Raw genomic sequence first — 25395 nt, forward strand, 5'->3', positions numbered from 1 at the left:
AGGCTCTTCTCTGGAGCCTATATGTGGACACACGTGCCTACACACACATACATGAACACACACCAAGTAAATAAAAAAGAGAAAGATGAGGGGAAGCGAGAAAAAAAGGAGGGAAGATGGGAGGAAGGGAGACATTTAAGTTACCTGCTACGCAAAATAATAGGAGACAATAATCAGCTCCATCACACACTCATATACATCTCAATGATTTAAAAATACATATTTTTTAAAAATAATTTCAAATTAGAGCAAATAACTTTCAGTATTTAAAAGACTTCTGGCTTTTCATCACTAATATTCTGTCATTTCACTTCTTTTAAAAGCACAACAGACTTCCTTCCCTTCTTGAAAGGCTTACTACAATGAACACCCATTAAGAAAACAATAACAACACACAATTCTGTCAACTACACACTACATGGTGTCCAAATAGTTTTGCATCTGTTATTTTAAATCCTCACAAGATACTCCTGCATGTGTACAACTACCCTGTTTTCACAGATGAGTGCTGATATATGTTCCAAATTCCAAGGGAGGCACGGAGGGTCACACCTACTTTCATCAGACTTGACATACGGAGGGTGTGTGGGCACCTCCTCTGCACCATGTGATAATGTTTCCAACAGCAATTCTTAGGTGAAATGGCTTTCAACACTCAATAATTCAGTGTTCAAGTGCATGCACATACAAACACACATGTGTGTACACACACATATATCTTTAAAACTTGCTACTAATTGCTACATTTTAGCTATAAAAAGAATAAGCTCCTAAAATCAACTGAGAAAAAAGTGAAATCTAAAAGAATATTATACTTGTTACACGGAGGGTCTAGTGTCTCACCGTCCTGTAATACTTTGAGATGGCTTCTGCCCTGTGGATTTACTATCATCTACGAGAGCTTAAAATTTCCTCCAGACACATTTCCCACCCCCTTAGCAATCCTGAGGATACTGCATACAATGCAGCACAGGGGCTCCAGAGAAGAACTAGCAGAATCTTGAAAAGATAGTGTGGATTACAGCAGATCCACACCCCACCCCCCAATCAGCTAATCCTCTATGAAAACACCCTGCTGTGAAGGGAAATCCAGAACTCTCAGGGACTGACAGATTCTGTGCTCACATCTCCCTGAATTATTTACTTGCCTCCTATCAAACATCACTGTCTTCGTGCTATTATTAAAAACTGTCATGTGTGGGCACGCGTGTTTCTAAGGCATTACATGACCACATGACACCATCCGACAAATACACCACTCTCTGGTTTGTTGTGTCTTTTGACTATCACAGATTTCAAATTATTTAGACTTTTATTAGGAGACATTTATTATACCACAGAGCTGTAGTTTTGAGACAACAAACACCATACAAATCCAACAGTGGTGAGATGAGAAACAGTCATTTGTTCAGAACTATGATTTTTTTGTAATCTGCTCTTTCAAAATCCAAAGACATCAAAGCGGTAGAAATCATCTCTGGGAGAATCAGAAGGAATACCCCGCCCATATTTTTGCTCCAGGACATGAAGGGATCTTAGAAGGGATCTGGGAAGCCTCTCTTTCAGAGGTGGGGCTCAAGAGCTCTGGAAGGCAGCAGTACACCAGGAGTCGGGCCATAAAGAAGTGCTGGCTTCGGGTGGGGCTGCCTAGTTTGTATTCCCCCCACCATACACATTGGTGTCATTTCCCTGAAAACCAAGGATGTGGGATTGTATCAGAGTAAGAAATCCTACAAACTGCTTTGTGTGCCCAACCCCTCGCCCAAGCCCATAATATCTTTAGCTGTTTATCTTAATCTTTGAAAGAGCCATCATGCTAATGTCAGAGTAAACTGTAGAAGGTCTAAGAAAGCAAAGAAATAGCATGCTGGGGAATCTGGTCACCACTCTTTTCTGCAGAGGAAGAACACACCAAGGGTGGGACCAAAAAGGCATCCCCTGTCTAGCCATCTCCAAGACTGTCGCCGGGCAAACACAGCTGGCTAAAAAATCTGCCTTCTGCTTCCAAAGCCACCTTGCTAAGCATTCTGACTCGGAATCTCAGTTATTCAAAGAAAAAATAATAATAACAAACGACTTGTAGCCAGTGAACACCCAAAGCATAAACAGGCGATGGAAAGCCTCAGTAATGCACCGAACACACCTTATCTGAGCTCACTTCACCGTGCGAACCTTAGAATCCCCAGAAAGCAGGCGCTTGCACCTGCCTCTTCCTAGACCAAGGCTTGGCACTCTTCCTGTCTATAGCTAGTTACTCCTAAGCCCCCACAGCTTCCCCAGCCTTGCAGTGGCATGTACACACATACACACACGCGCGCGCGCGTACACACACACACACATTTATATACAGACGTTCTGGAGCCTCCAATGCACCTTCTTGGGTCTTTTTCTTCTCTGACTATAGCCGTTGAACTTCTCGCCACTGTCGCTTTTCTGAGCTGCATCTTCGTTCATCATTTTCAGCAGTTTGGGAAGAAAATAGCTGTGCCATCCACCCCGGCCGCGGGAACAGACCACTGGCGAGCATGCACTTGCAGGAGGCAGGCAGGCGGGAGGAGGGGTGGGGAAGGGGCGCGCGCTAGGAGGGCGAGGACGGTGACGTTGCCATGGCAGCAGCTGCCACAACTGTTTATCTGACTGCATTGTTAAATCGGATTCAACCAATTACCATCAGGGGACAGACTACAATAAAGAACGCTGTGGAAAAAAAAAAAAGGAATGCCTGGGACAGAAGCAATTTGGGGAACCCTGCTGCTTGCCTTTCGACACACCCATTACAGGATCGGTGCCTGCCACGCATAAAACCTGCACTTCATTTTCTTCCTCCAGGTACTTCAGTGGGACAGACCCAATGCATACAGAGGAAATGATGACACTTGAATGTCTGAACCCAAAGGGGTGCATTGCACGTCCAGATAAGGAAATGGAGGTTATTCATATCCTAAAGTAATTATAAGAAAGTTACATTTTTACCACGCTATTCTCTTGGTTCAAGGCTATAACCTTTGAAAACCCTTAAAGACGGTTTCTCTCATAAAGCTTGCTAACAGCTTCAACAGCCATCAGCAACCTGACCACTCCCTCCTGGGCCTCCTGGCAGGGCAAGCTCTGAAGGCACCTGTAACACAGGAGCCCCACCCACTGACCACTTGACACAGGAGGATAGCGGGTGGGGGGATGGGGGAAGATTGTTGATTTTCTCAGAACCTTCCTTAACAGCAGTTGGCCAAGGTCTATTAAATATATAAGATGTCATGGAGGTAAAACATTTCATGCCTGTTATAGAGATTTTCTGAGCACAGTTCTACTGGCTGATGCATAAAACATAAGGTCTAATCTCACGGACCTTTTCATCTGATTTTCCACAGTCTTGGCTTGCTTATGTAACAAGAATCCTAATTTCATCTATTGGATCAAGGTGGCTATTTCTATATTTAATGTTAAACTGTGGCTGCAAGCAGAGCCAGATATATTTTGCACAAGCACACATGCTAAATACTCATCCTTATTCCTAGAAAACTCCAAGTATAACATGCAGAATAGTTAAGTGTAAAAACAGCAAGGATGAAACCAGGGAGATAATGTATGTGCGTGTGCTGGGACGGCTGAGAGCGTCTCTGGGTTCTCATTAGGAAGCCCATTACCACGGGCAAATGGGGTGTTTTCAACTCAGAAATGTCTTTCTTAAACATGGTTTCAACGTGACAATGAAGCCGCCTGCCAAGAAACACCTCAACAAAAAACACTCACACTCTTTTCTCAGTTCTCTTTCTCTCTGCCTCCTGTCCCAAGATGCTTCCACACGCCACACACAGCCACACCTTGGTGCCCTCACTCCCTCCCTTGCTTCTGTACCATCTAATCCATCCCACAAACACTGTGCCACAGACAGGGCAAAGACTCTAAGCGTCCTTTGTTCTTTGTCTACAAAAAGTTTCCAGAAGTTGCTTCCACTGACTGTTATCAGAGTCCACACCAAAATGTCCATGATGTCCCCTCTCTCATCCTTCCTTATCCCCCCTCCCCGCTTCCCTAGGGGAATTCCTTTCCTTTCCTTTTCTTGGGAGCAACTTCAGCTTCAAAATGTTTTCCATGTGGCAAAAACTAAGAACCAGGGAGACTATATCTGATCCCCCAGGGACACGGAAGTAAAACAAAACAGAAAGCATGTTTGTCACTAGATGGCTTATATTATAATAGGGAAATTAGACAAGAAACAAAAATATTAGCTGTAAATGCTATGTGGAAAAAGTAGAGCAAAGGGTGATGAGAGACAGATGCTGTTTAATAAAAGGTGCCTGGGCAGGTTCCCCAGAAACCTGAATGAAGTGAGGGATTAAGCCAAGCGACTCTCTGAAAGAAAAATATTACAGTCAAGGAGAATGACCATTGAAAGGCCCTCAGGGGGAAAAAAGACAACGTCTATGGTAGCTAGATCTACCAAAGACACACAACGAACAGTCTTCATTCACAGATTCAGCTTTTCAATCAGTAGAGTCAGTAGACAAATCAGAATACTTATTGCTCATTTCTGTATAAACCAGAAACAAACACACTGCATATTATAGCAGTTTATGAACTGATAACTTGTGAAAACATTTGGCCAACCTCTTGTGACAGTGCCTTCCATATCGGCAGTGAAGAACTTTAAATACCCAGGTTCATTCAGTCCTCTCCCTCAGAAAATCAGCCAAAAATGCCAGGGTGTTTGTGCTACTCCTTTTCTGGTATTAGATGATTCATAAATAATACAAATGTACACCTCACAGTTCCAGAGACTAGGAAATCCAAGATTGTGGCACAGTGTGTTTGGCTCTGGAGAGGGCCCGGTAGCTCCTTCCAAGACAGTACCTAAATGCTTTTGCTGTGGATACCTGATGGGAGGAACAGAAGGGCAAAGGAGAAGGCCCAGCTAGCATCCTTCTGAAAGTTCCCTGATCCCATCCACAGCTCTGTCTTTGTGATCCAGTCACCTCTTGAAGACTTTCCTCCCCCAAGACCATCTTACTGGGGATGATGTTTCAGCGCGAATTTTGGAGAAAGCACAAAAGTCCAATGCATAACATGGTTGTTACAGAAATAGAAAGCAGAAATAGAAAAATAGAAAATCTTACACACGCTTGTTTTAGAGAGAGAAAGAATGGCACTGTTACAATGCCGGCTCCTGACAGAGGTAGACAACTACATTAACCTACAATAAATATTTCACCCAGAAGACGATGTACAAATGTCTAAGGGAGTTGTTGTTCTTTAACCTTCTGAGGTTTTCAATCTGTGCCTCTCATCCAGAAACCCTTCCATTTCCACCATAATAATGTGTAGTGAACATGTTGTCCAAATGGACTCTAAACTCCTTGAAGGCAGGTTTTTTTGTTTTGTTTTGTTTATTTGTTTGTTTGTTTTTGTTTTTCGAGACAGGATTTCTCTGTAGCTTTGGAGCCTGTCCTGGAGCTTGCTCTTGTAGACCAGGCTGGCCTCGAACTCACAGAGATCCGCCTGCCTCTGCCTCCCGAGTGCTGGGATTAAAGGTGTGCGCCACCACCGCCCGGCTAAGGCAGGGTTTTATATGTACTTTGACATTCCATGTGAACCTGATACAGTGTGCAGTATCTGGTAGAGGCCAAGGAACTAACTAATTCTAAATACAATTAAGAAATACATTCAATAATGAGCCAGACATGGTGGTGCATGGAAATTGTCCCAGTGAATGGAAGGCTGAAGGAGAAGGATTGATCCAATTTCAAGGCCAGCCTGGGCTACAGAGTAAGACGAGCCTAGAAGAAAGAAAAAGGAGTATGGGGGTCCACTCCTGTAATCACAGCAGTTGGGAGGCGGAGGCAGAAGGGTCAGGAATTAAAGGACAACTTTTATCATTTGGGAAGGACATTTTCAATATTTACCATGAGTTTCAGTTTATGACAGGGCATATGTTTTCAAATCTTAGATTTCCCTTTTCTTTTATGCTCTTCTTGTTATCTAGAGGGTGTAAAAAATTTTCCAAATAAGATTTTTTAAGAATATTTGAAAATTGGAGCTGATGGATTCAGAATAGCAATGATAATAACACCTTAAACCTATAACACAGTCATAATTCATAAACTACTTGTTTTCTTTAGGGATGGAGCCCCACGAGCACTGGGCTCTCTATTCTCCCTCTACTGCACCCAAGCATCCACAGCCATGCACACAATAAGTACTTAGTCATTTTTAATGAGGCTCTCATAATCACAAAGGGAGAAGACTCATTTTAATTCCAATATGGATAAGAAATCCAGGGCACAGGCAGTTTGACTGACTTGCCCAAGGTAACAAAGTTAATACAACCTAGAGATTACATTCCTCTGGTCGAAACCCACTATTCCTTTACTAAATCATGATGACTTTCAATGAAAAGCAGCCACTTTATACAATAAAGTAAGATAGGCAAAGACTAAGATGGAAAATGCCAGAAGCAGACACCAGTCACATGTCAGCAACCCACAGAGAGAAAGCATAAGTTCTTGATTGGTTTTATACCACGTAATTTAAAGGCATGGAGATTTATAGATGCTTCTATTAATTTTAGTATGCCTGCTCTATTTTATTAAACCATTAGAGCTCAAAGTATTTTACAAATCTAACTCAGACCTTTTTTTTCTTAATCATAAGACTATCTGAGTGGAGTAAAGTCCTTTGGAGAATAAGCAATCATACCATCGAGACAAATCACCTTCCAAAGTTCATTTGTGAGTCAGAACTGTCTGACGTTGCAAATGCATTTTCAGACACAACGCTTAAAAGGTTCACTTCTAGGAAGTTCTAAAAATGCTTTGCTCCAGGGACTGAAACCCTTAACAACTTGGCAGACATAGGACGGGAGTTCCCCAGTCCATTTTCCACCTGGAGGAGCTATACAGGTATACCACTGCTACGAATAAAACTGTCAATCAATATCTTCATCTGTGAGGATGTGGCTGCATCTGGAAACTGGGTCTTTACAGAGCCGGTCACTCTTAGAGGAGGCTGTGATGGTTTGGAGGAAATCCTAATCTGCAACGGCTATCCTCTGTGAAAAGAGGAGATGCAAGGTGAGGAGGTGTGTGAGGACGGGAAGAGACTGGAGGTAAGCAGCTGCAAGGAGAGGAATACCAAGAAGTGCCAGACACCACCAGAACTCAGGAGGAGGCGGAGAGGCATCCTTCGGAGTTTCAGAAAGAACGTGACCTGACTACTGCCCCCCCTACCCCTCCTCCACTCCCTGCAAGGTCTTATGCAGCTTAGAATGGCCTCAAATTCGATTCGTAACAAAGAATTACCTTGAATTACCTAGGGAATCCTCTTACCTCTACCCCTCAGTGCTAGGATCAGAGCATGGCCCACCACATGCAGTTTTATGCTGTGCTGTGGGTGGGGAGGGGTCAAACTCAGGGCTTTGTGCATGCTAGGTAAGCACTCTAGCAACTAAGTTGCATCCTTACCCCCCTCCCCTTCCGGGGCACTGCTTAACTTTGGACTTCAGATTTCATAACTGTGAGGACAGGAGTTATAATGTCCTACTATTCTGTGTCATACATGGATTACCCCCTCAGCACTGAGGTGACAGACACACAGTCCTATATGCCTGGGTGCTGGGGATTTGATCTCACGTCCTCAGGCTTGTAGAGCAACCACTCCTAATCACTGATCCATCACCCCAGACCCTTGACAGCATTTAGAATTAATTAACCTAGATCAACATCTGGGTCTGTCTATGAAGGTGTGTCTAGAGCACATTAAAGGAGGTAAAAAGACACATCCAGAATGTGAGTGGCGCCACCTGTTGTCTGGAATCCTGAACTAGGTAGAAAGGAGACCGTGTCAGATTCCTGACTGGTAATGTGAGCCTCATAAGCCTGCTGCCCCTGCTACAGCAGTCCTCAACACAGCATCCCTGCCGTGATAGACAGCTTTCTCAACCTTAATGAACTCTTCGTTCCTTCAGATGCTTCTCTCGAGCATTTTTCCACCAGAAAATCCACTAATTTTACCTGTCTTGTAAATAAAGCATGCCCCTTTTGAGGCACTCTTGGGGTTTCTTGGTTCTATGTTTGTTTAATCTTTTTTTCCCAGAGGGAGAAACATAGCAAAATTCACACTAGTAAAGGCCCTGGTGTATGTAGTGCTTCCAGCTCCCAGGGCTGCCCACCTCCAGAGTTTTGTCCTGAATTTGCCTGCTGTTCTTACTCCATCCTGTTGTGCAGTGCTCCTCTTTGAGAGATGATCTGAAGACTCTGTACAGTATCACATCTACTCAGGAGCGAACGCCAGGCTTGTGGACCAGGCAGGGAAGCTCCCACGTTTCACTGGCTGTTTGTAGCTTCATTATCACCACCAATGGGAAGCAGCTCCTCTCTCTCCTTCGCGCCTTTCCCACCTCTCACTGTGTCTGACCCTTACACCACTCACTTATAATTTAATTCAAGGATATCCTAATGATGAGATGCACACATTGGGACCTTGGTGTGAATTAAGCCACTTTTCCCCCCACAAAGAATGCCTCTTCTAAACACGAGAGTCATCAGGGAACTGTGGATGGCTCTCTTTGTAAGGTGTAGAAGCACAGAGCAGGACACACAACCCAGACAGAGTAAAATGGGAAAAGCTGAGAGGAAGGAAGCTCCCTGTAAATGGAGAATATCCGCACCGAAAGTTTGGACAAATCTATGTGAAGAACAACGTTCGAGATGGAACAATGTGGGTGTGTGCCCTCTAATGGCTGCATCCTAAGCCTTAAGACATCACCATGTGTGACTCTGTAGGAACCGACACCGCCATGTGTGGTTCTCTGTCCCATCTCCCCTGGCCCATGTGGTTATTTCTGTGCCTCCATGTTGGTGATGCTTCAACCTTGGAATCCTAAGTGAGGTGGGCGCCACTTTCCAAAAAGTCTTCCTTACAGGCAGCTGCTGGGTGAGAGCTGAGCAGAAGAGTAGGGAGAGCTGTGCTTGAGTCTATAACAGACAGAATCCTGGGAGACATGATGGTGATGGAGTGGACAGACGCGTTCATTAGTCTGTCACCATTAAAGGTGTTACAATCACAGTTCAGAAAGAAGTGAGAAGGAAGAGGGATGGGCAAGAGGAGCCTTCTGGGAGACATCTTTGAAATCCATTTCATTTAGGAAAGGTGAGACCAGGACTCAGAAACATTTGCTACTACTCCCTAGATGCCAAAGCCGGTTAGAAGGAGAAAAACCAAGCCCAGCATTCATGCTACAGCCTGAGGTGCCTGACTGTGGGAATCTTCTTATGGACACATGTTAAAAAGCCTGAGTTAGACTTTTTCTGTGGCTATTTGAAATGAAGGAACCCTTAATTCTTACTTAAATAAGTACAGTGAATGGCCACTTGCCTTAGACAGTCAAAGGAGCATAAATCGTTGCTTCTGATACACTTACAACAGAGTGTGACCTGTCCTGATGAAAGCAGGCTCGGGAACCAGTTCACAGAGTGAATGCTGTTGTCTTCTAGACAGGATCTCACAAAGAAACTGAGGCTGCCCTCGAACTTTAGATCTTCCTGGCACAGTATATTCATAGTACTGGGATGCCAGGCTGGAGCCACCAAACCCAGCAAGATGAATTTGGAAGCAATATTACAGCAATAAGAAGCACGTTTTTATGTTATTCCAGTCAGGCATAAGATTTACCAAACAGGTATTTGACTTCAAATTTTATCTTTTTGACCTAAAAATAAAGGCTTTGGAACCCATGCTGTATAATCTGAGCCTTCTACCTTACCTCCAAATCCACAGTTACTGAAATCAGTATGAAGCTCGTTTTATGTCAATATTAGCCACAATATTTTAGATCAAATGTAGACTTTCACAGAATATCAGAATGTGGGTGAGCTCTCCGTGTGCATTTTCCTGGCTAGGTCAGTTTTTTAGGACGTACTGTTACCTGCTTGCTCCACTGTATCTCCGGTCTCTGGTGATATGAGTTCTTGAAAATAGATGTTTTAATTGGGTTTCCCTGTAGGTGCAAAGGAGTGGGGCTCTGAGGCAGATTGTGTCCTTGACAGACATTGTCCCAGGGTGACTTGACCATCCCTGTAAAGATTTGTAATCTCAAACGAGTTTCACTATGTGACAAAATCTTTTTCCTCTAACCTATAAAGAGAGGAACTGTGTCCATTGATGAAAACCCAGCACACAAATAACCCATAGCCTCCACATTTAATCCCTATATAAACATACATCATATGTTAAAAGCTACATGAGAACATGACATCCAAAGGAATGTGGACCCTCAGACCCACCCCTTTTCCAACATGCAGTAAGCTAGAATTCGCAAAATTAGGCTATCTATTCAAGGTTACACATTACAAGCTTTCTCATTCTGAATCCAGTGCCCACATCTTCCAGTAGGTGTCATTTTGCTAAAACGACCTTTGGGATTCCTCAACCGCAGCAAACATACAAACCCTTAAGTTGCTTAGATGTGCCAGGGTGAAAAGAGAAGCTATATAAATCACTAAGCCCCAGGCGCAAATGTTCGGTATTACACTCAAGTATAAGCAAAAGGTCAAGAAAGCTATTATTTTAAACTTTAGAAACATAGAGGCTGGGGCTGTAGCTCAGCTGGAAGAGTGCTTGCCTATCATACACAGAGCCCTGAGTTTGATCCTGGGTGGTTCCTGCCTGTAATCCCAGCACTCCCAAGGCTGAGATGGAAGAATCAGGTATTCAAGGTCATGTTCAGGTACATAGTTCTAGACTAGCCTGGGCTTAAAGAGTCCCTTTCTCAAAGATAGATAGATAGATAGATAGATAGATAGATAGATAGATAGATAGATAGATAGATAGATGTAAAATAAAAATAAAGAAAACAAAAGAAACAAAAAGCTAATAAGATAATTCCGCACCCCCCCCGCCCCCGCAGGCTCAAAATACTGGAAGAATAGGTGAGGGATCACTGACTGTGGTAACCAGATTGGAAAAGTCAAAAGAGAATTAACGTAGCGGTGAGCTAAGAGTTTTATATTATTACCTTTCCCGGGAAGAATACTGGGGAATCCATGATAAACAATACAGCTTCAGTCTGTATATAGTTTAAATAAATTTTAAAAAGGCAAGGGGTAGTAAAGAAAAATCAGTCTGCAATTTTACCCCTCTGATTGAATAACTAATCTTAGTGTTTCTAGTGCTGTGAAGAGAAGCCGTGACCACAGCAATTCTTATAAAGGAGGACATTTTACTGGGGCTGGCTTACAGGTTCAGAGGTTTAATACATTCTCATCACAGGGAGAAGCATGGCAGCACAGAGGCAGACAGGGTGCTCGAGAAGGAGCTGAGCATACTACATCCTGACCCAAAGGCAGCAAGGAGAGAGAGAGAGTAAGCCACTGGGCCTGGCCAGAGCTTTTGAAACCTCAAATCCCACCCCCAGTGACACACTTCCTCCAGTAAAGCCACACCTACCCCAACATAGTCACACCTCCCATTCCTTTCCAATAATGCTACTCCCTATGAGCTTATGGAGGCTCATTCAAACCACACACTAATTATGGGCCACTACTCTCCCTCCCGTTTAAGATTTGTTCAAAATGAGCTTCTACCGCCCATCAGTCCAAACTGACACTAATCCATTTATCCATTACTGTCACAAATTACTTCATAAACCTACTGCCTTTATTAATGCTTTTATTTTGCTCACAAATTTGTGGGTCAGGGACTCAGACCAGGATCTGCGATCTGGCTCATTCTGATTCATGTTATGTGTGCTGAGCCCAAGGCTACAGTGGATCCTTGTTAACTCTCCAGATCCTCAGTACTCATTACTCTGTCCTGCACATCAATTTGTTCCTCAGAGGTTCCCCAGATGGCCTGAGCATCTCTCTGTTTAGTGGTCCCAAGGTAGATCCATTCCTCCATGACAGCTGGCTTCCAAGAGGTAGGCAACAGAAACGGACGTACCATAAAAAGCTCTTCTATATGTTATTGGTCAAAACAGTCATATGGTGCACTTGAGTTCAGGGGGTGAAGAAGCAGAGTGTCCCTGTGCATGGTGTGGTAGGAAGGTTATGTCACAGAAGAGCAAATAGGATGGGGGCCTTCATAGATGTTTTCTTTGGATTGACAAATTCTTTCTGGGGAGCAGAGAGAATTTCCCAAGACTCGGGAAGTTCATGAGCTTTTGAGACCCAGGAGGCCCCTTTGCAGGTATGTAAGTGCAGTCATTTCTGGAGGAGCAGCCTGAAAGCTGAACAAGGAACTCTAAATCGCAGCTTCCCTGAGTTGTCATCCATGCATGTGTGCGCCGGTCCAGGATAGGGCTGTTTTGGGGTCATGCATGCTCCAGTGTTTAGCCTCTTCCCTGGGTACCTGTAGGTAACGCCAATAAACTCACTAGCTTTGCAAGCTAGACGAGGTAAGACTTGTTTCTTTAGTCTTTTGTTGGAACGCTATGTGGAGTGAACAGACATTTGTTCCAATCTCCCCGACAAAAAGTTAAGCCAACAAGAAAATTCTCTTCTTAAGAGAGCATTCCAAAGACTACAGGCTGCTCTATGTTTCTGCAATAACATGCTAAGCTGTCCTTTGTGCTTTCCTGTAGCTAAGAGGAAAATATATCTTTCCTTCACATTTTGTATTCTACACAACTGTAAACAATAATAATAAAAATAGGGCTGAAGAAATAGCCCAGTGGTTAAGAGCACTTGTTGCTCTTGCGAGAGGACCCAGGTCTGGTTCCCAGGACCCAGATCAAACAGTCACCACCACCTTTAACTCCAGCCCCAAGGGATCCAATACCCTCTCTGGCAGTCACGGGAACTGCATACATGTGGAACACATATAGGCAAGCAGGTATGCACACATACAAATTAGTAAAGTAAATAAATCATTCTTTTACACACAGTGAAGGGGACAATAATGGTCCATTTTCAAAAGTACCCAAACCAGCTTAGGTCCAGCTACAGATAAACAAGAAACACTTGGTTCTGCTGTCAGGCTGGTTTTGTTTGTTTGTTTGTTTGCTTGCTTGTTTGCTTGTTTGTTTTCCTTCTAAAAGTCGCTAAATCTATGAGCTTATGTTGTAAAGTAGGAGAAAAGGAGACTCACACAGAGATTAAAGTAGTTAAAAGACCAGTGCTCTACTATCAGACAGAACCTAATGGGGCTGCCTTTGCTTTAAATACCTTGAAGTTTCTTCCACTTGGAAAACAGGTGTTGGAAGACATAAGACATGGAAGAATTTCATTTTTCTCAAGGTCACCAAATAAGGCTAAAGAGTGAAGCCACACGGTGATGCTGACAGTAATTTAGACCTAGAAAATGATTTTGTCAGCTGACCAGGTGCTGCAGGGGCAATCAGTCTGGACAGAAACAGCCAGTGAGCCTTGAATTGATTACTCTTCCCTTTTCTCATTCCCAACATATCCAGGAAACACAGCCTTTTGCTTCTGCCTTAGGAACACATCAGACGGACCCCTTCTACTCTCTGCTGTCCCGTCTCTTTCCTTCCAGATTTGACACCAGACCCAACAAGCTGGGCCTTCCAGTTCTGTGCTCCCATCTAGACGGCTGTGCATTTATTCCTCAGGAACCCGTATTTGAGTCCCCACTATTTTCAGAATAAATTTCAAATGCCTGCAGCAAGTGCTCAAAAGCACCTATGCTTCTAAGCATTCTACTCAAAGGTATCTATAGAGGAAGATTGAAAGACAAATTAAATCAAAATAGAATGTATGATTACATTTTGTTAAGAAAAAAAAAGAAACGAGAGCATCCAGGAGAAATGCATATCCTAATTTGGTGGATCAGTAAAAACTCCCAAGATAAAAATTCCTATTCCTGCTGGGCGGTAGTGGCGCACGCCTTTTATGCCAGCACTCGGGAGGCAGAGGCAGGCAGATCTCTGTGGGTTTGAGGCCAGCCTGGTCTACAGAGTGAATTCCAGGCAGGACAGGCTCCAAAGCTACAGAGAAACCCTGTCTTGAAAATAAAAAACCCCAAAACAAACAAACTAACAAAAAAGACTCCTATTCCTGTTTTCTTTATTCTCTCTACAGTCTACCCTCTTCAGGCCTTACAATTGACTTGATTCTTTGGACGTATCAAGTGAATATTTTCCTTTTATGCTGTCTAAATGTCTATTATTACTGGGCACCGTGCCTGCTACAGAGAGTATGTAGAGGCCAAAGGACAGCATTTGAGAGTCACCTCTCTCCTTCCACTGTGGAGCCAGGGAATCCAACTTAGGTCATCTAGAGTTTGTGGCAAACGCTTTTCCCGCTAGCCTTCAGGTGGAATCTTCCAACAATGACAAACTTTGGTAAAAGCCTTTTCTAAGCCCCTCACTCTTTCACATCTTGTTTGCATTGATCACACAAGTTAGTATCTACTTAATGTGCATCTGCCTTTTCTTCCCTTGCAGATAAACCCAGAACAACTCATTCTCCTGGAAGACACCAAAGAAAATCTCCCCTGTTGATAGGCAGTTTTGTTTTCTTCAATGGTAAGATCAAACCCAAGACTTCTTGTGAGCCATGCAAGCTTTCTACCTCGAGCTACACCCTAACTCTAATAACTGTCTTTCCCATTTTGAGTTAAAGCTTCTGCTGTTGTTGTTGTTTGCTTTGGTTTTGTTCCCCCTTCCGCCAACTTATAGCATCTACAATGATAGGAAAGTCTGGTTTCCTTTTTTTAAAAAGTAGATGTCAGCCTGACTTAGAACAAAGGATGAGGATGAGTCCCAGAAGTTTGAAATGTTTAGTCTGTGAGATATTCGACATTAGTTCTTGGATGACCCACAGAAAGCCTTTGTGCCTCTCCACAGGGTTCTCAGATATGTTGCTAACATTTTAAATATTTATACAAGAAGATGAATTTCAAAATCCAGAGATGCCAAAACAACTTTTCTAATAAGGCATCTTACTCCAGAACTGTGCTAGAGAAGAGAAGGATATCATTGGGCAAAATGAATCAAGCAGTATTCTTGTTTTCCACACGTGCTCAGAAACAGGCCAATATGCCTTCAGCGAACACCACCATGAATTGCTGAGAGCCTGTCTCTGTCCTCTGCTAATCCTCCTCCTCAAACTTAAGCCACATTCAGGGTCTTTCTATTCTGGCACATAAGCCAACTCTTCTATTTGAGTTGAACATTTTTTTCCTCTTATTTTTTTTTTTAAATTGTCCCCAGCAAGCTACTCATTCCACTGTGTTAGCTGACTTGGCATAGCTACTGTCACACAAAAACGAAGTGAGGAGGACAAAAGGGAAGTGGACAGCTCCAGATTCATTTACTGGGACCACGGTCCTGGCAGACACTGCAGGCTCATCCAGCAGGCCAAGGAGCACTGTCAAGGATGGCGATGATGCTCGTTCTATCACTCAGGACCCCGAGCATCCCTGGAGCAGAGGCAAGGCAAGACAGCAGAGAGAATCAGGCCGATGACTGCTGGTGGCTGTCAATATCAAGTTAGCAATAAAAGGGTGGTGAAAGATTCTTTCAGCTCTCTGAGAAACCACCCTCTAAGAACAAAACATCCATCAATTTGGTTCTCAACATTCCCAGTTCGTTGCAGGATGAGATTCTTGATAATGTTCACAAAGGGTCCTAATAAAGAGAACCTCCGTCTTACCAAACTTGAACACAAAGGTGTCTTTCTCAAACTGTCAGCCATTAAGAGGAAAGACAGAAAGCTCACTTCTTCAAATCCACAATTATGCACCATTGGTGCATTTGATGGGTAAAGGAGAACTTTTGCTCTAACCTGGAGAGTTCTTAGTCCTTGCTATGCCACTGGAGACCCTAAGCTCAGGATGTGCTCCATAGCATAAATTACTAACCACACAACGACACCTTTCCTGGGTGGACCACTAACTGAATTAGTGACCATGGCCAAATAACTTTGCCTAATTTTAGTACCTTCCAAGACAACAGTTTAGACTCTACCTGCGGTTTCCAAGGCTCTGGCCCCAGCACGTGCTCAGCCATGCAGAGCACACTCATCTTCACATAATCCTTTTTGTTAAAGATTTGTCTTAAAAAGCTGAGTCGTGGTGTCGTATGCCTTTAATTCCAGCATATAGGAGGCAAAGGCAGGCAGACTTCTGTGTGATCAAGGCCAGCCTGGTTTACAGAGTGAGTTCCAAGACAACCAGGGCAGTGACACAGAGAAATCCTATCTTTAAAAACACAAAAAACAAAATCTTGTCTTACATCTTGCGTACAGGGAGACATGGGGCTGCCCAGAGGCATCAGATCCCCCAGAACTGGAGTGACAGGGAGTTGTGAACCATCTGACGTGGATGCTGAGACCTGAGCTCAGATCCTCTGCGTGAACTCTTACCCACCCACTGAATCATATTGTGATCCTGGGAATGTGTCTGACTTCCATGTGACTAGAAGTTATTTTATAGGGTATCCAATGTCAACTGAACTTCCAAATTTCAATTCCTCTGATGGAACTGCAGCTGCAAGAGTGTTTCAAAAAAACAAAACAGAAAAGATACTAATGGATATTCTTAGGAGACGTCTGTCTATATGGATTTGAGTACTAGGAATGCCACACCAGCTAAAGCACACAGTGGGTGGTTTGCTTGGGTAACATAAAACAAATAAGGCACATTTAATTGGAAAAAGAGTACTTCCCTTCTCGCTAAAAGAGTTTTAAATCTTTCATTGGTAACACTGACCTTGCAAAATAAAGGGAGCTATTTTGGAGCAATATTTCCTAGACATATCACAGCCTAACTGAAAGATTTGGGGCTCATACAAATATTTTCTGACTATTTCCAAAGCCCAACACCATCAGGATTACATTGGGCAATGTAAGAGTCTACACTGTGGCCATGGGATTCCTTCAAACTAACACTTAAACAAGTAAAAGTGAGAATGGAGACTATAGAAAAGGGCTCACGAGACAATGAGGATTGATATTTCATTACTCTGGAATCCATTTTAAAGCCCACTGGGGAAACCAGCATTCAATTTCCCAATGAGGAGGCAAACTGGTACTGCATTAGGTCGACACCTGACGTTCACAGAACGTCTTTATCGAGATCATTGGCCTCAGCTCTCACCATAGCCCTCTGTAAGAAACCATCTGAGGTTCTCTCTGTCTCTCTGTCTCTGTCTCTCTCTGTCTCTCTCTCTCTCTCCATAGCCCTCTGTAAGAAACCATCTGAGGTGCTCTCTGTCTCTCTGTCTTTCTGTCTCTCTGTCTCTGTGTGTGTGTGTCTCTCTCTCCATAGCCTTCTGAAAAAAGTCATCTGTGACTTTCTCTCTTACGATAGCCCTCTACGAAACCATGAGGTGCTCTCTGTCTCTCTCTCTGTCTCTGTCTGTCTTTCTGTCTCTCTGTCTGTCTGTCTGTCTCTCTCTCTCTCTCTCTCTCTCTCTCTCTCTCTCTCTCTCTCTCTCTCTCACACACACACACACCATAGCCCTCTGTAAGAAACCATCTGAGTCAGTCTCTCTCTCTCTCTCTCTCTCTCTCTCTCTCTCTCTCTCTCTCTCTCTCTCTCACCATAGCCCTCTGTAAGGCGTCACCTATGGCTCTCAACCTGCAGACAGCTAAGCAAGGTAAGCCTCGGTGTGTGGCAGAGGACGGCAGCCATGTTTTCCACCCCCGTATGTATTTAACCCACAGCCTTGAGTTTTCATACACTTTGTCCTCATGCCTAGACCAAACCTATCTAGCAATACATTTTCTATATGTAGAAACAGTTCAAAATGCCTAAAAAGGAGCACGTCAAATCATTTAACATTTTTCTCTCTCCAAAAACTCAACATGGTTCACACTGCACATGTCCTACAAACAGTATGTGTAGCTAAATACACTAGGCAGAACTATTGAGTGGAGCCCTTCTAATGCTTTCATCCATGCCGGACAGAATGGACATCCCTGCTGCAGATCCAGGATGCTTTAGTTTCAGGAGGTCTTAAAATGCAACTTGAACACACGCTCACTACATGCCATTGTCACTCCCTCAAAACACACTTGACTTAGCTTGAAAAAAAATACAAATATTTTGTCTTAGAGAAGAAAGGGAAGGAAAGAAAAGAGACATGCGCACAAAAGGGTACACGGTTTTCAGAGGCCTGAATTGGATACCACGGCCCGCTGCTTATTCATTCCGTGTTTCACATTTACTAACTGAGAGCACAGGGCTGTTCCAGAGGGATTTCCCCACCCTCCTGTAATGAGCGGCTTCCCTTAGCTGCCTCCTGCTCAAGACTGCAGTTACATCTGTCCTGTCCTGATAACAAAAGAACAAAGGAACAAACCCCCATCTCCTTAAGGTTCCATCAGGGATAACGCGGTCATCAAATGCAACCAGGATTAAAAAATAAAAGAGAAAGAGTATGGGAGAGTGGAAAGTGAAATCATTTCTTCATTTTTAATTACATTTTGGTGCCCAAGTAAATCTCATTGTAAGTGACTGCAATCCCTTAGGATGAAGTTTAAAGTCAAAACATCCCAGCTAACCAATAGGCACAAAATCAGCCCATCTGCCCATTACTGTGCGACAGTCCCCAAGGCATCTCTCTCCCCCAAGGCAAGAAGAGAGGAAGTCAGAGAAAGACAAATATCTACAAAAGAGAGGAACTACAGAGAAATTGTGAGCAACTTAATAAACTGATTATAAAATTAGTTCTTTCTACTGCATCTCTTACAGAAGTCTCCTAAACAATAATGTCAATCAGCTCTTCTTTGCATTTACTGGAAATTTCAAAACCTTTTTGGCCAATTGTGAATTATAGTCACAGAGCTGGCACACAACCTGAGCCATCAAATAAGTAAGTATTTTTCAAGCAAATGAATCTCTTGGGCCATAAGGAGAAACTAAGGGTGTCTTCGCCCAGCTTTCTATTATTGTTCTTGACTTTTTGAATATTTCTCACCCTTAAAATCCACAACAAAAAAAAACACTTTCCTTCTGTCTGTACAGAAAAGACCAAGACCCATCCCACTAAGAAATCCTTCTGTGTTTAAAAATATTTATATTTGCCACTTTCCAATTTACATTCTTTTTTAACTTAGAACTACCTGAAATGGTCAAACCTCTATGCTTTCTTCTTTTTTTAACATTTGTATGATTATGTTCACAGGTGTGTGCATGCATGCATGTGTGTATATGGGTGTGTATGTGCATGTGTGTGTTTTTGTGTGTGTGCACGTGTGTGCATGCACATGTGTGTGCACGTGCATCTATATGCATGTGTGTGATTGTGCATGTGTGTATGCATGTGCATATGTGTGCATGGGCATATGCGTGTGTGTGCATGTGTGTGAGTATACATGCACTGGCATATGGAATTCATAGCTGGATGTCAAATGTCCTCCTAATTGCCTCCCACTTTATTCACTGAGGCGGGCCTCTTGCTGAACCAGGAACCTGCAGCTTGACAAATGGAGTTAAGCTCACTTGTTCTGTGTCTTCCTCCTGCACTCTGGGTTTGTAGGTGGCTACCATGCTCACCAAGCTTTTATGTAAGTGCTGGGGATCCAAACTGTCTCTCACGTTTATGTAGCAAGTGCTTTATCCACTCAACCATCATCCCATCCCCTAATCTTTTCTTTACAATTATTTCGATTACCTTTTGTGGTAGTTTAAATACTTGAACCATAGGGAGTGGCACTATTAAGAGGTGTGGCCTTGTTGGAGTAGGTGTGGCCTTATTGGAGGAAGTGTGTCACAGTGGAGGAGGGCTTTGAGGTCTCAGAAGCTCAAGTCAGTTCTTTGACTGCAGATCAAGATGCAGAAATCTCAGCTCCTTCTCCAGCATCAACTCTGTTGTCATGCTTCTCACCATGATGATATTGGAGAAAAATTCTGAGACTATAAGCCAGCCCCAATTAAATATTTTCTTTTATAAAAATTGCCTTAGTTAGCAAGGCAGTGGTGAAGTATATCTTTAATCCCAGTATTTGGAAGGCAGAGACTATTGAATCTCTGTGAATTTAAGGCCAGCCTAATATACAGAGTGAGTTCCAGAACAGCCAGATCTACACAGAGAAACCCTGTCTCAAAAAGAAACAAACAAACAAAAAAAAAAAAAAAAAAAAAACCAGAAACAAAAAACAAAAAAGAATTGCCTTGGTCATGGTGTCTCTTCACGGCAATAGAAACCCTAACCAAGACACCTTTGAATGCTCTCCAGTTTTATTTTACAGTTTTTTTGGGTTTTTTGTTTGGTTGTTTGATTTTGGTTTTTGGTTTTTCAAGACAGAGTTTCTCTGTGTAACTTTGGAACCTGTCCTGGAACTTACTCTATAGACCAGGTTGACTTTGAACTCACCGAGACTTGCCTGCCTCTGCTTCCTGAGTGCTGGGATTAAAGAGATGGGCCATCACTGCCTGACTGCTTTATAGTTCTTTTTTTTTAAAGATTTATTTATTTATTATGTATACAACATTCTGCCTCAATGTATGTCTGCACGCCAAAGGAGGGCGCCAGATCCCAGTACAGATGGTTGTGAGCCACCATGTGGTTTCTGGGAATTGAACTCAGGACCTCTGGAAGAGCAGCCAGTGCTCTTAACTTCTGAGCCATCTCTCCAGCCCCTATAGTTCTTAAAGTATATAGACTGCTGTCACTCACACAAACAATACAATCCACACTCATTATGGTACAGACATAGTGCAAACAATGGCAGTGAATTGTTGATTCATATTTTGCTTATAATAGATTTTTTTCTTGTTCTTTTCCTCTGTTTATTGTACCAAATCTTATCCTGTATTTGCATCCCTATATTGGGCTATCATTCCTTATTTGTAAAGCTAACCTTATTTCTAGTTTTTGGATACTTGCCTAGTAGGTGCATGAAGGAAAATAGACATAGGCTAGATTGGTTTTTGCCAGAATGCTATTCAATCAGGCGGACCCAGATGCACTGTTCAGTGTTCCACAAGAAGGAACTAGAACTATTCCATCTATTAAGGCTTCAATGGTCTTTGCCTTGGGCCAGGCTAGAAGTGACCATATTCATTGGGAAAATATCAAGTGAGCCAAATGGAAACTAGCTGGCTGATCCCTTTCCTTATGTGATTTAAAAGACTATTCGATTTTGACTTTATTTTAATCCTACAATTGAAATAGTCTATTTTCAATGTTATCTGCTAGCTTTTGAATATATTTATAAATCCTAAAGTATTCTATACTTCTTCATTTGCATTTTATTTAAAAAAAAATAAATATTATCTTTTCATGTGAAAAGCTGTGCCCTTGTAGCAAGAAATCCAGAAAGTAAGTCAGATTATACATTTCAACTCTGAATAAGACAATGAGGAAAACATGAAAAATCATGTGGGTGTTGATTAAATAAGAAGATACAAATGTGCTACTACTTCTCAGGTATAATTTGAGAACAAATGAGCAGAGATATCCTTATACTTCTTGGCCTATCAAGATATTTGGACAGTGGTTGCTTGTTTGGTTTCTTGTTTGGTCTATTTTTATTTTTTTATTTTTGACTATCCAATTAAGTAAGTCATTCTTCATTAGTGAGGTTCAGAGGAAATGGTACAGAAGGAAATGAGGAGAGGGCATGGCAGGCTTTGTTTGGGACTGAGAAGGCCGTTCTGCCCATTCCAACCTATCAGTGCTCAGGGGACTTCAGACACACTAAACACCAAGCTTAAGTCCACAGAATAACTGAACAAACTGGTGTGTTTGCTTTCATGTGCTGTTCAGCTCAGTTCACTTCTGCCCTGTTCTGCTTCATTTGAGAAAGGGTCTCTCTGTGCAGCCCTAATTGGCCCAGAATTCACTTTGTAGATCAGGCTGACCTCAAACTCAATATCCTCCTGCCTCTGCCTCCCGAGAACTGGGCTCACAAGGATGAAGGACCGGTCTTAGCCTTGCAAAACACATCTCCAACCTTTCTTATAACCTGTATCAGAAGCAGCTGTTCTTCCTTTGACTTAACTGCATTCTCGGAGCATGGCTATGTTATCACTTACATAGACATACACCATCCTTCAATTTTTTAATGTGCCAACCTTATGTCCCTTAGTATTAAATATCATATGATAATCCCTTTACATTTTATACTTCCCGGTGTCTATCACTGTATTCAAAACAGGTGTGCAACGCATTTGCCTGTTGGATGAAGATGGACTAACAAAGGTCCTGCCAACTGTCCTGACTGGCTTCTGGGACATCCCCCTGCTCTCCCTCCTGTTCCTTCCTGCTCATTTGTTCAGCTATTCCAGAGGCCTCTTAGCTTTCAGGACACTTTGAGAAACCTCTGTCCTCTTAGGAGGGTAATTTACCTACCATCAGAATATTCTGTATTTCTCTAGCATGTCCCTTATCTCATTCTATTGCAGTTGCTTGATTGCCTGGCACCCTGCAAAATTTAAGCAAATCGTTGGCCATTAACAGGAAATCAGAATGTTCATAGCGAGTACTACATAAACACGTGTTGAATAGATGCCCCTCAGTTGCTAATGGAGAACAGCTGGAATAAGCAAATCAACAAGTCAGGAAACACGCACCATGAAGCTTCATAGTTTTGCTATATTTAACATCAATAAAATTGGGCACAACATATGGCAATATGATAGTTTATGGAAAACAATGATATAAATTATTTTATCCATGTCACCATTTCCAATTAAGTCCCCCAATCTCCTTCCCCTAGGAGATGTGTGTTTCTGTATTTTTAAGGAAATTTCAACAAAAAGACTTCGATTCATTCTCTATGCATGTCTCAAAAGGTAATTCAATGTCATTTTCCTGAGACCACAGACTTAAAGGAATTTTTAAGCTTGTAAAAGTAAAAATCTTTTAAACCATTCAATAGAGATGAAAGAAAACAGCTGTCTGACCCCTGGGGAAAAGAGCTCCTCTTTAGCTCTGGGTAACCTGATATAATGTTGGCGCCCCAGGGTCAGGTACCTGCTGTTCAGCTGTGGTAATGGTAGCCCCAAGAAAGGGACACCCACTAAGTTAAGCAGAAGTGTTGCATTCAAGCAGATAGCGATCAGGTTCTGTACAATCAGCAAAAACCACACATTCTTTGGGCTCAGAGTGAACCTGCAGTATTATAATTGGAAAAATAAGCCACAGTTAAGGAAATGCTATGGACCTGGAGCACTGTCACAAACTAGAGTGACATTCAAATACATTTTTTCCTGCAATCATTGTGGTAGCGATGGCACTGAACTTCCAAGCACCTGCAGATAGAAACTCAGAACTTTATGAATTATCCCACACAGAAGTTCCCAAGAAATGCTTTAGCTATTCCAACTACAGAAGAGTTTGCCTGTCACCAGATACTCAAGTCAGAAGAAAAGAATCACTTACTTTCCAGGGAAGCAGCAACCATGAAGATGTCGCATCACTGCCCAACTTCAAGCAAGTCCAAATACTCCCCATACCTGGCACACCATTCCTCACCCTCCCTGGCACAGATGGCTTCCTTCGATCTCAACTTTGCCTGCTTCTCTTCCTGTGAAAGGCATTGAGAAAGTGGCCTATCTCAGAGATTTCCACTTTCTGACCTCTATTGCTTCTCCAGTCTGGCTCCATGCCAACCATGGCAAAATGCCACCCCATCCAAGGTTTCTAATAACCGACACTCAGCTAAATCAAACTGGGTCTTCCCTGAACTAAGACATTCACTTCTTCCCTTCGGAAAGTCACTCAGCACGGCCCAGCTTCGGAATAGACTCTCTGCCCTGGCTTTTCATACTCCTGCATTTCCAGACAGGAGCCTGCCCTCCATGGCTGTTTCTTACTAATTCTTTTGCATGCCACTAAATTACTAGCCAGATTTGCCCTTTGCACAGCTTAGCATGTGTGCCTCTCATATAAATATGAGCCATCCTCATATTTACCAATGTTCTCTATCCACCGAAACCCTTGTAGCTCAAAACTTCCAGCTGTAAGTCAATACGATCAAAGCTCTGATGTGGTAAATATGTCTATAGTTGAGAATCGATAGTCCCAATGCTTGGTTGCTAAAAGGAGGGAAATTTAGACATAGCTACTGCTATCAGGGAACTTAAAATGGTAGCTCTCCTATGCACAAAGTGTCTTTAACTGGCCTGTCACCAGAATGCATATGGTGGGGGTCCTTGGGTTGAATACAGCTTGATTGTGTGGCTTGCTTCATCTCGTGGAGTTTGCCTCACACACTTGTTGTGGTGCTGTTAGAATGCACGTTAAAAATAAGATTTTATTTCAAATGTTTTACTATTGACTTCTGAAAACTCAGGTCTGGCAATAGGGTGCTACAACATACAGCCAAGTTTATAGTGACCTTTTAAGATAGTATATGTGCCTCCATGCCAGGTCCCTGGTGTCAGTGGTCACTCATCCTGGCATTCAAGCTGTTAGATTTCTTACAACAGGGTTGTAAGAACTCCATCAAATACTCGAGTCCAAATTGATGGAGAAACAAAGAGAGTCCTCTAATTCCAAGGGAGTTTCGCTCATTTAGTTGAACTGATTATTCCTGTTTTAAAGCTCGAATACTAGAAAATGAACACATGCAAAGGTTAACTAATCTACCTTAGCTGACCTTCATTCCTCTTCCTTAAAGCCACCTAGCTATTAGCAAGGCCACCTGTGCCCCCACATTAGCTGTAGCACCCATGCCCCTACAACTCCACAAATTTCAAAAGCTGCTGTTTTTTATTTCCTTTTCTTTATTTTTGGGGGAGGGTGTTTTGATTTGGGGGGAGTCTTGCTATGCACTCCAGGTTGGACTGGAATTCATCATGTAGCCAGGCTGGCCTCCAACTCACAATTTCTCTGCCTCTTTCTCCCAGCTGCTGCAATGATAGATAAGCCATGTCTGGCTAAATACTGCTTTTCCACCAAATGGTACCTCATCTGAGAGTGGGACCCCTTCCTTTAGCCCTTGGATCTCCTTAGCAATTTATAATTGCAAGTTTCCCAGAGAAAACCAAAGGTACTCGTCAGCTCTTCACAAGGAGCCAAGAAACATAACGTACAAAGCTAATTACTGCTGCACAGGACACAGGAGCATTCATTTTGAAAGCCTGAAGACGTGATTGAAGAGAAGCTACAGAAAGCTTCCCAGAGACTAATTTTAAGTAGGGTTTTTGAATAGAAGAATGTTACATGCATAAGGTACTGAAAGAAAAATACGTTCGCTTAGATAAAATGGAAAAAAATTCAGTGTCAATGGATCTATCAGAAAAGTAACGTGTGTGGAGGGTGTAGAAAGGACACGGTGGCTAAGAATCCTCCAGGAGAAGGAGGGTGTGGAGCTCCTGGGTCTGGAGGCAAAGGCAGAAGGATCAGAAGGAAGTTCAAGGGCATCCTCAACTACAGAGCAAGTTTTAGGCTAACCTGGATTACATGAGGCCCTGTCTAAGACAAACAAAAAAAGACAGAAGGAATCGGTGTCCAGGGAGATCCCCACAGTCCACACGTGAAGCCCTCCC

General features: G+C 42.8%; 1 protein-coding gene across 45 annotated transcripts in view; it reads right to left on the reverse strand.

Annotated features, from left to right (window-relative positions):
• Ank2 (ankyrin 2) overlaps positions 1-25395 on the reverse strand; it is a 532749-nt gene that overhangs the window by 283489 nt on the left and 223865 nt on the right. For 11 of the 45 annotated variants that reach the window (XM_057793901.1, XM_057793899.1, XM_057793891.1 and 8 more), the window contains exon 1: positions 2353-2580. The exons of 3 other annotated variants lie outside the window; for them this stretch is intronic. In XM_057793901.1, coding sequence (XP_057649884.1) covers positions 2353-2457 — 105 coding nt within the window. In that variant the 5' untranslated portion in view covers positions 2458-2580. Of the gene's footprint in view, positions 1-2352; positions 2582-25395 lie in introns of those variants that run through there. 31 more of the 45 variants (XM_057793935.1, XM_057793934.1, XM_057793931.1 and 28 more) reach the window with 7 other exon arrangements.

The sequence above is a fragment of the Chionomys nivalis genome, chromosome 18, assembly GCF_950005125.1.
Source record: "Chionomys nivalis chromosome 18, mChiNiv1.1, whole genome shotgun sequence".
NCBI lineage: Eukaryota > Metazoa > Chordata > Mammalia > Rodentia > Cricetidae > Chionomys > Chionomys nivalis.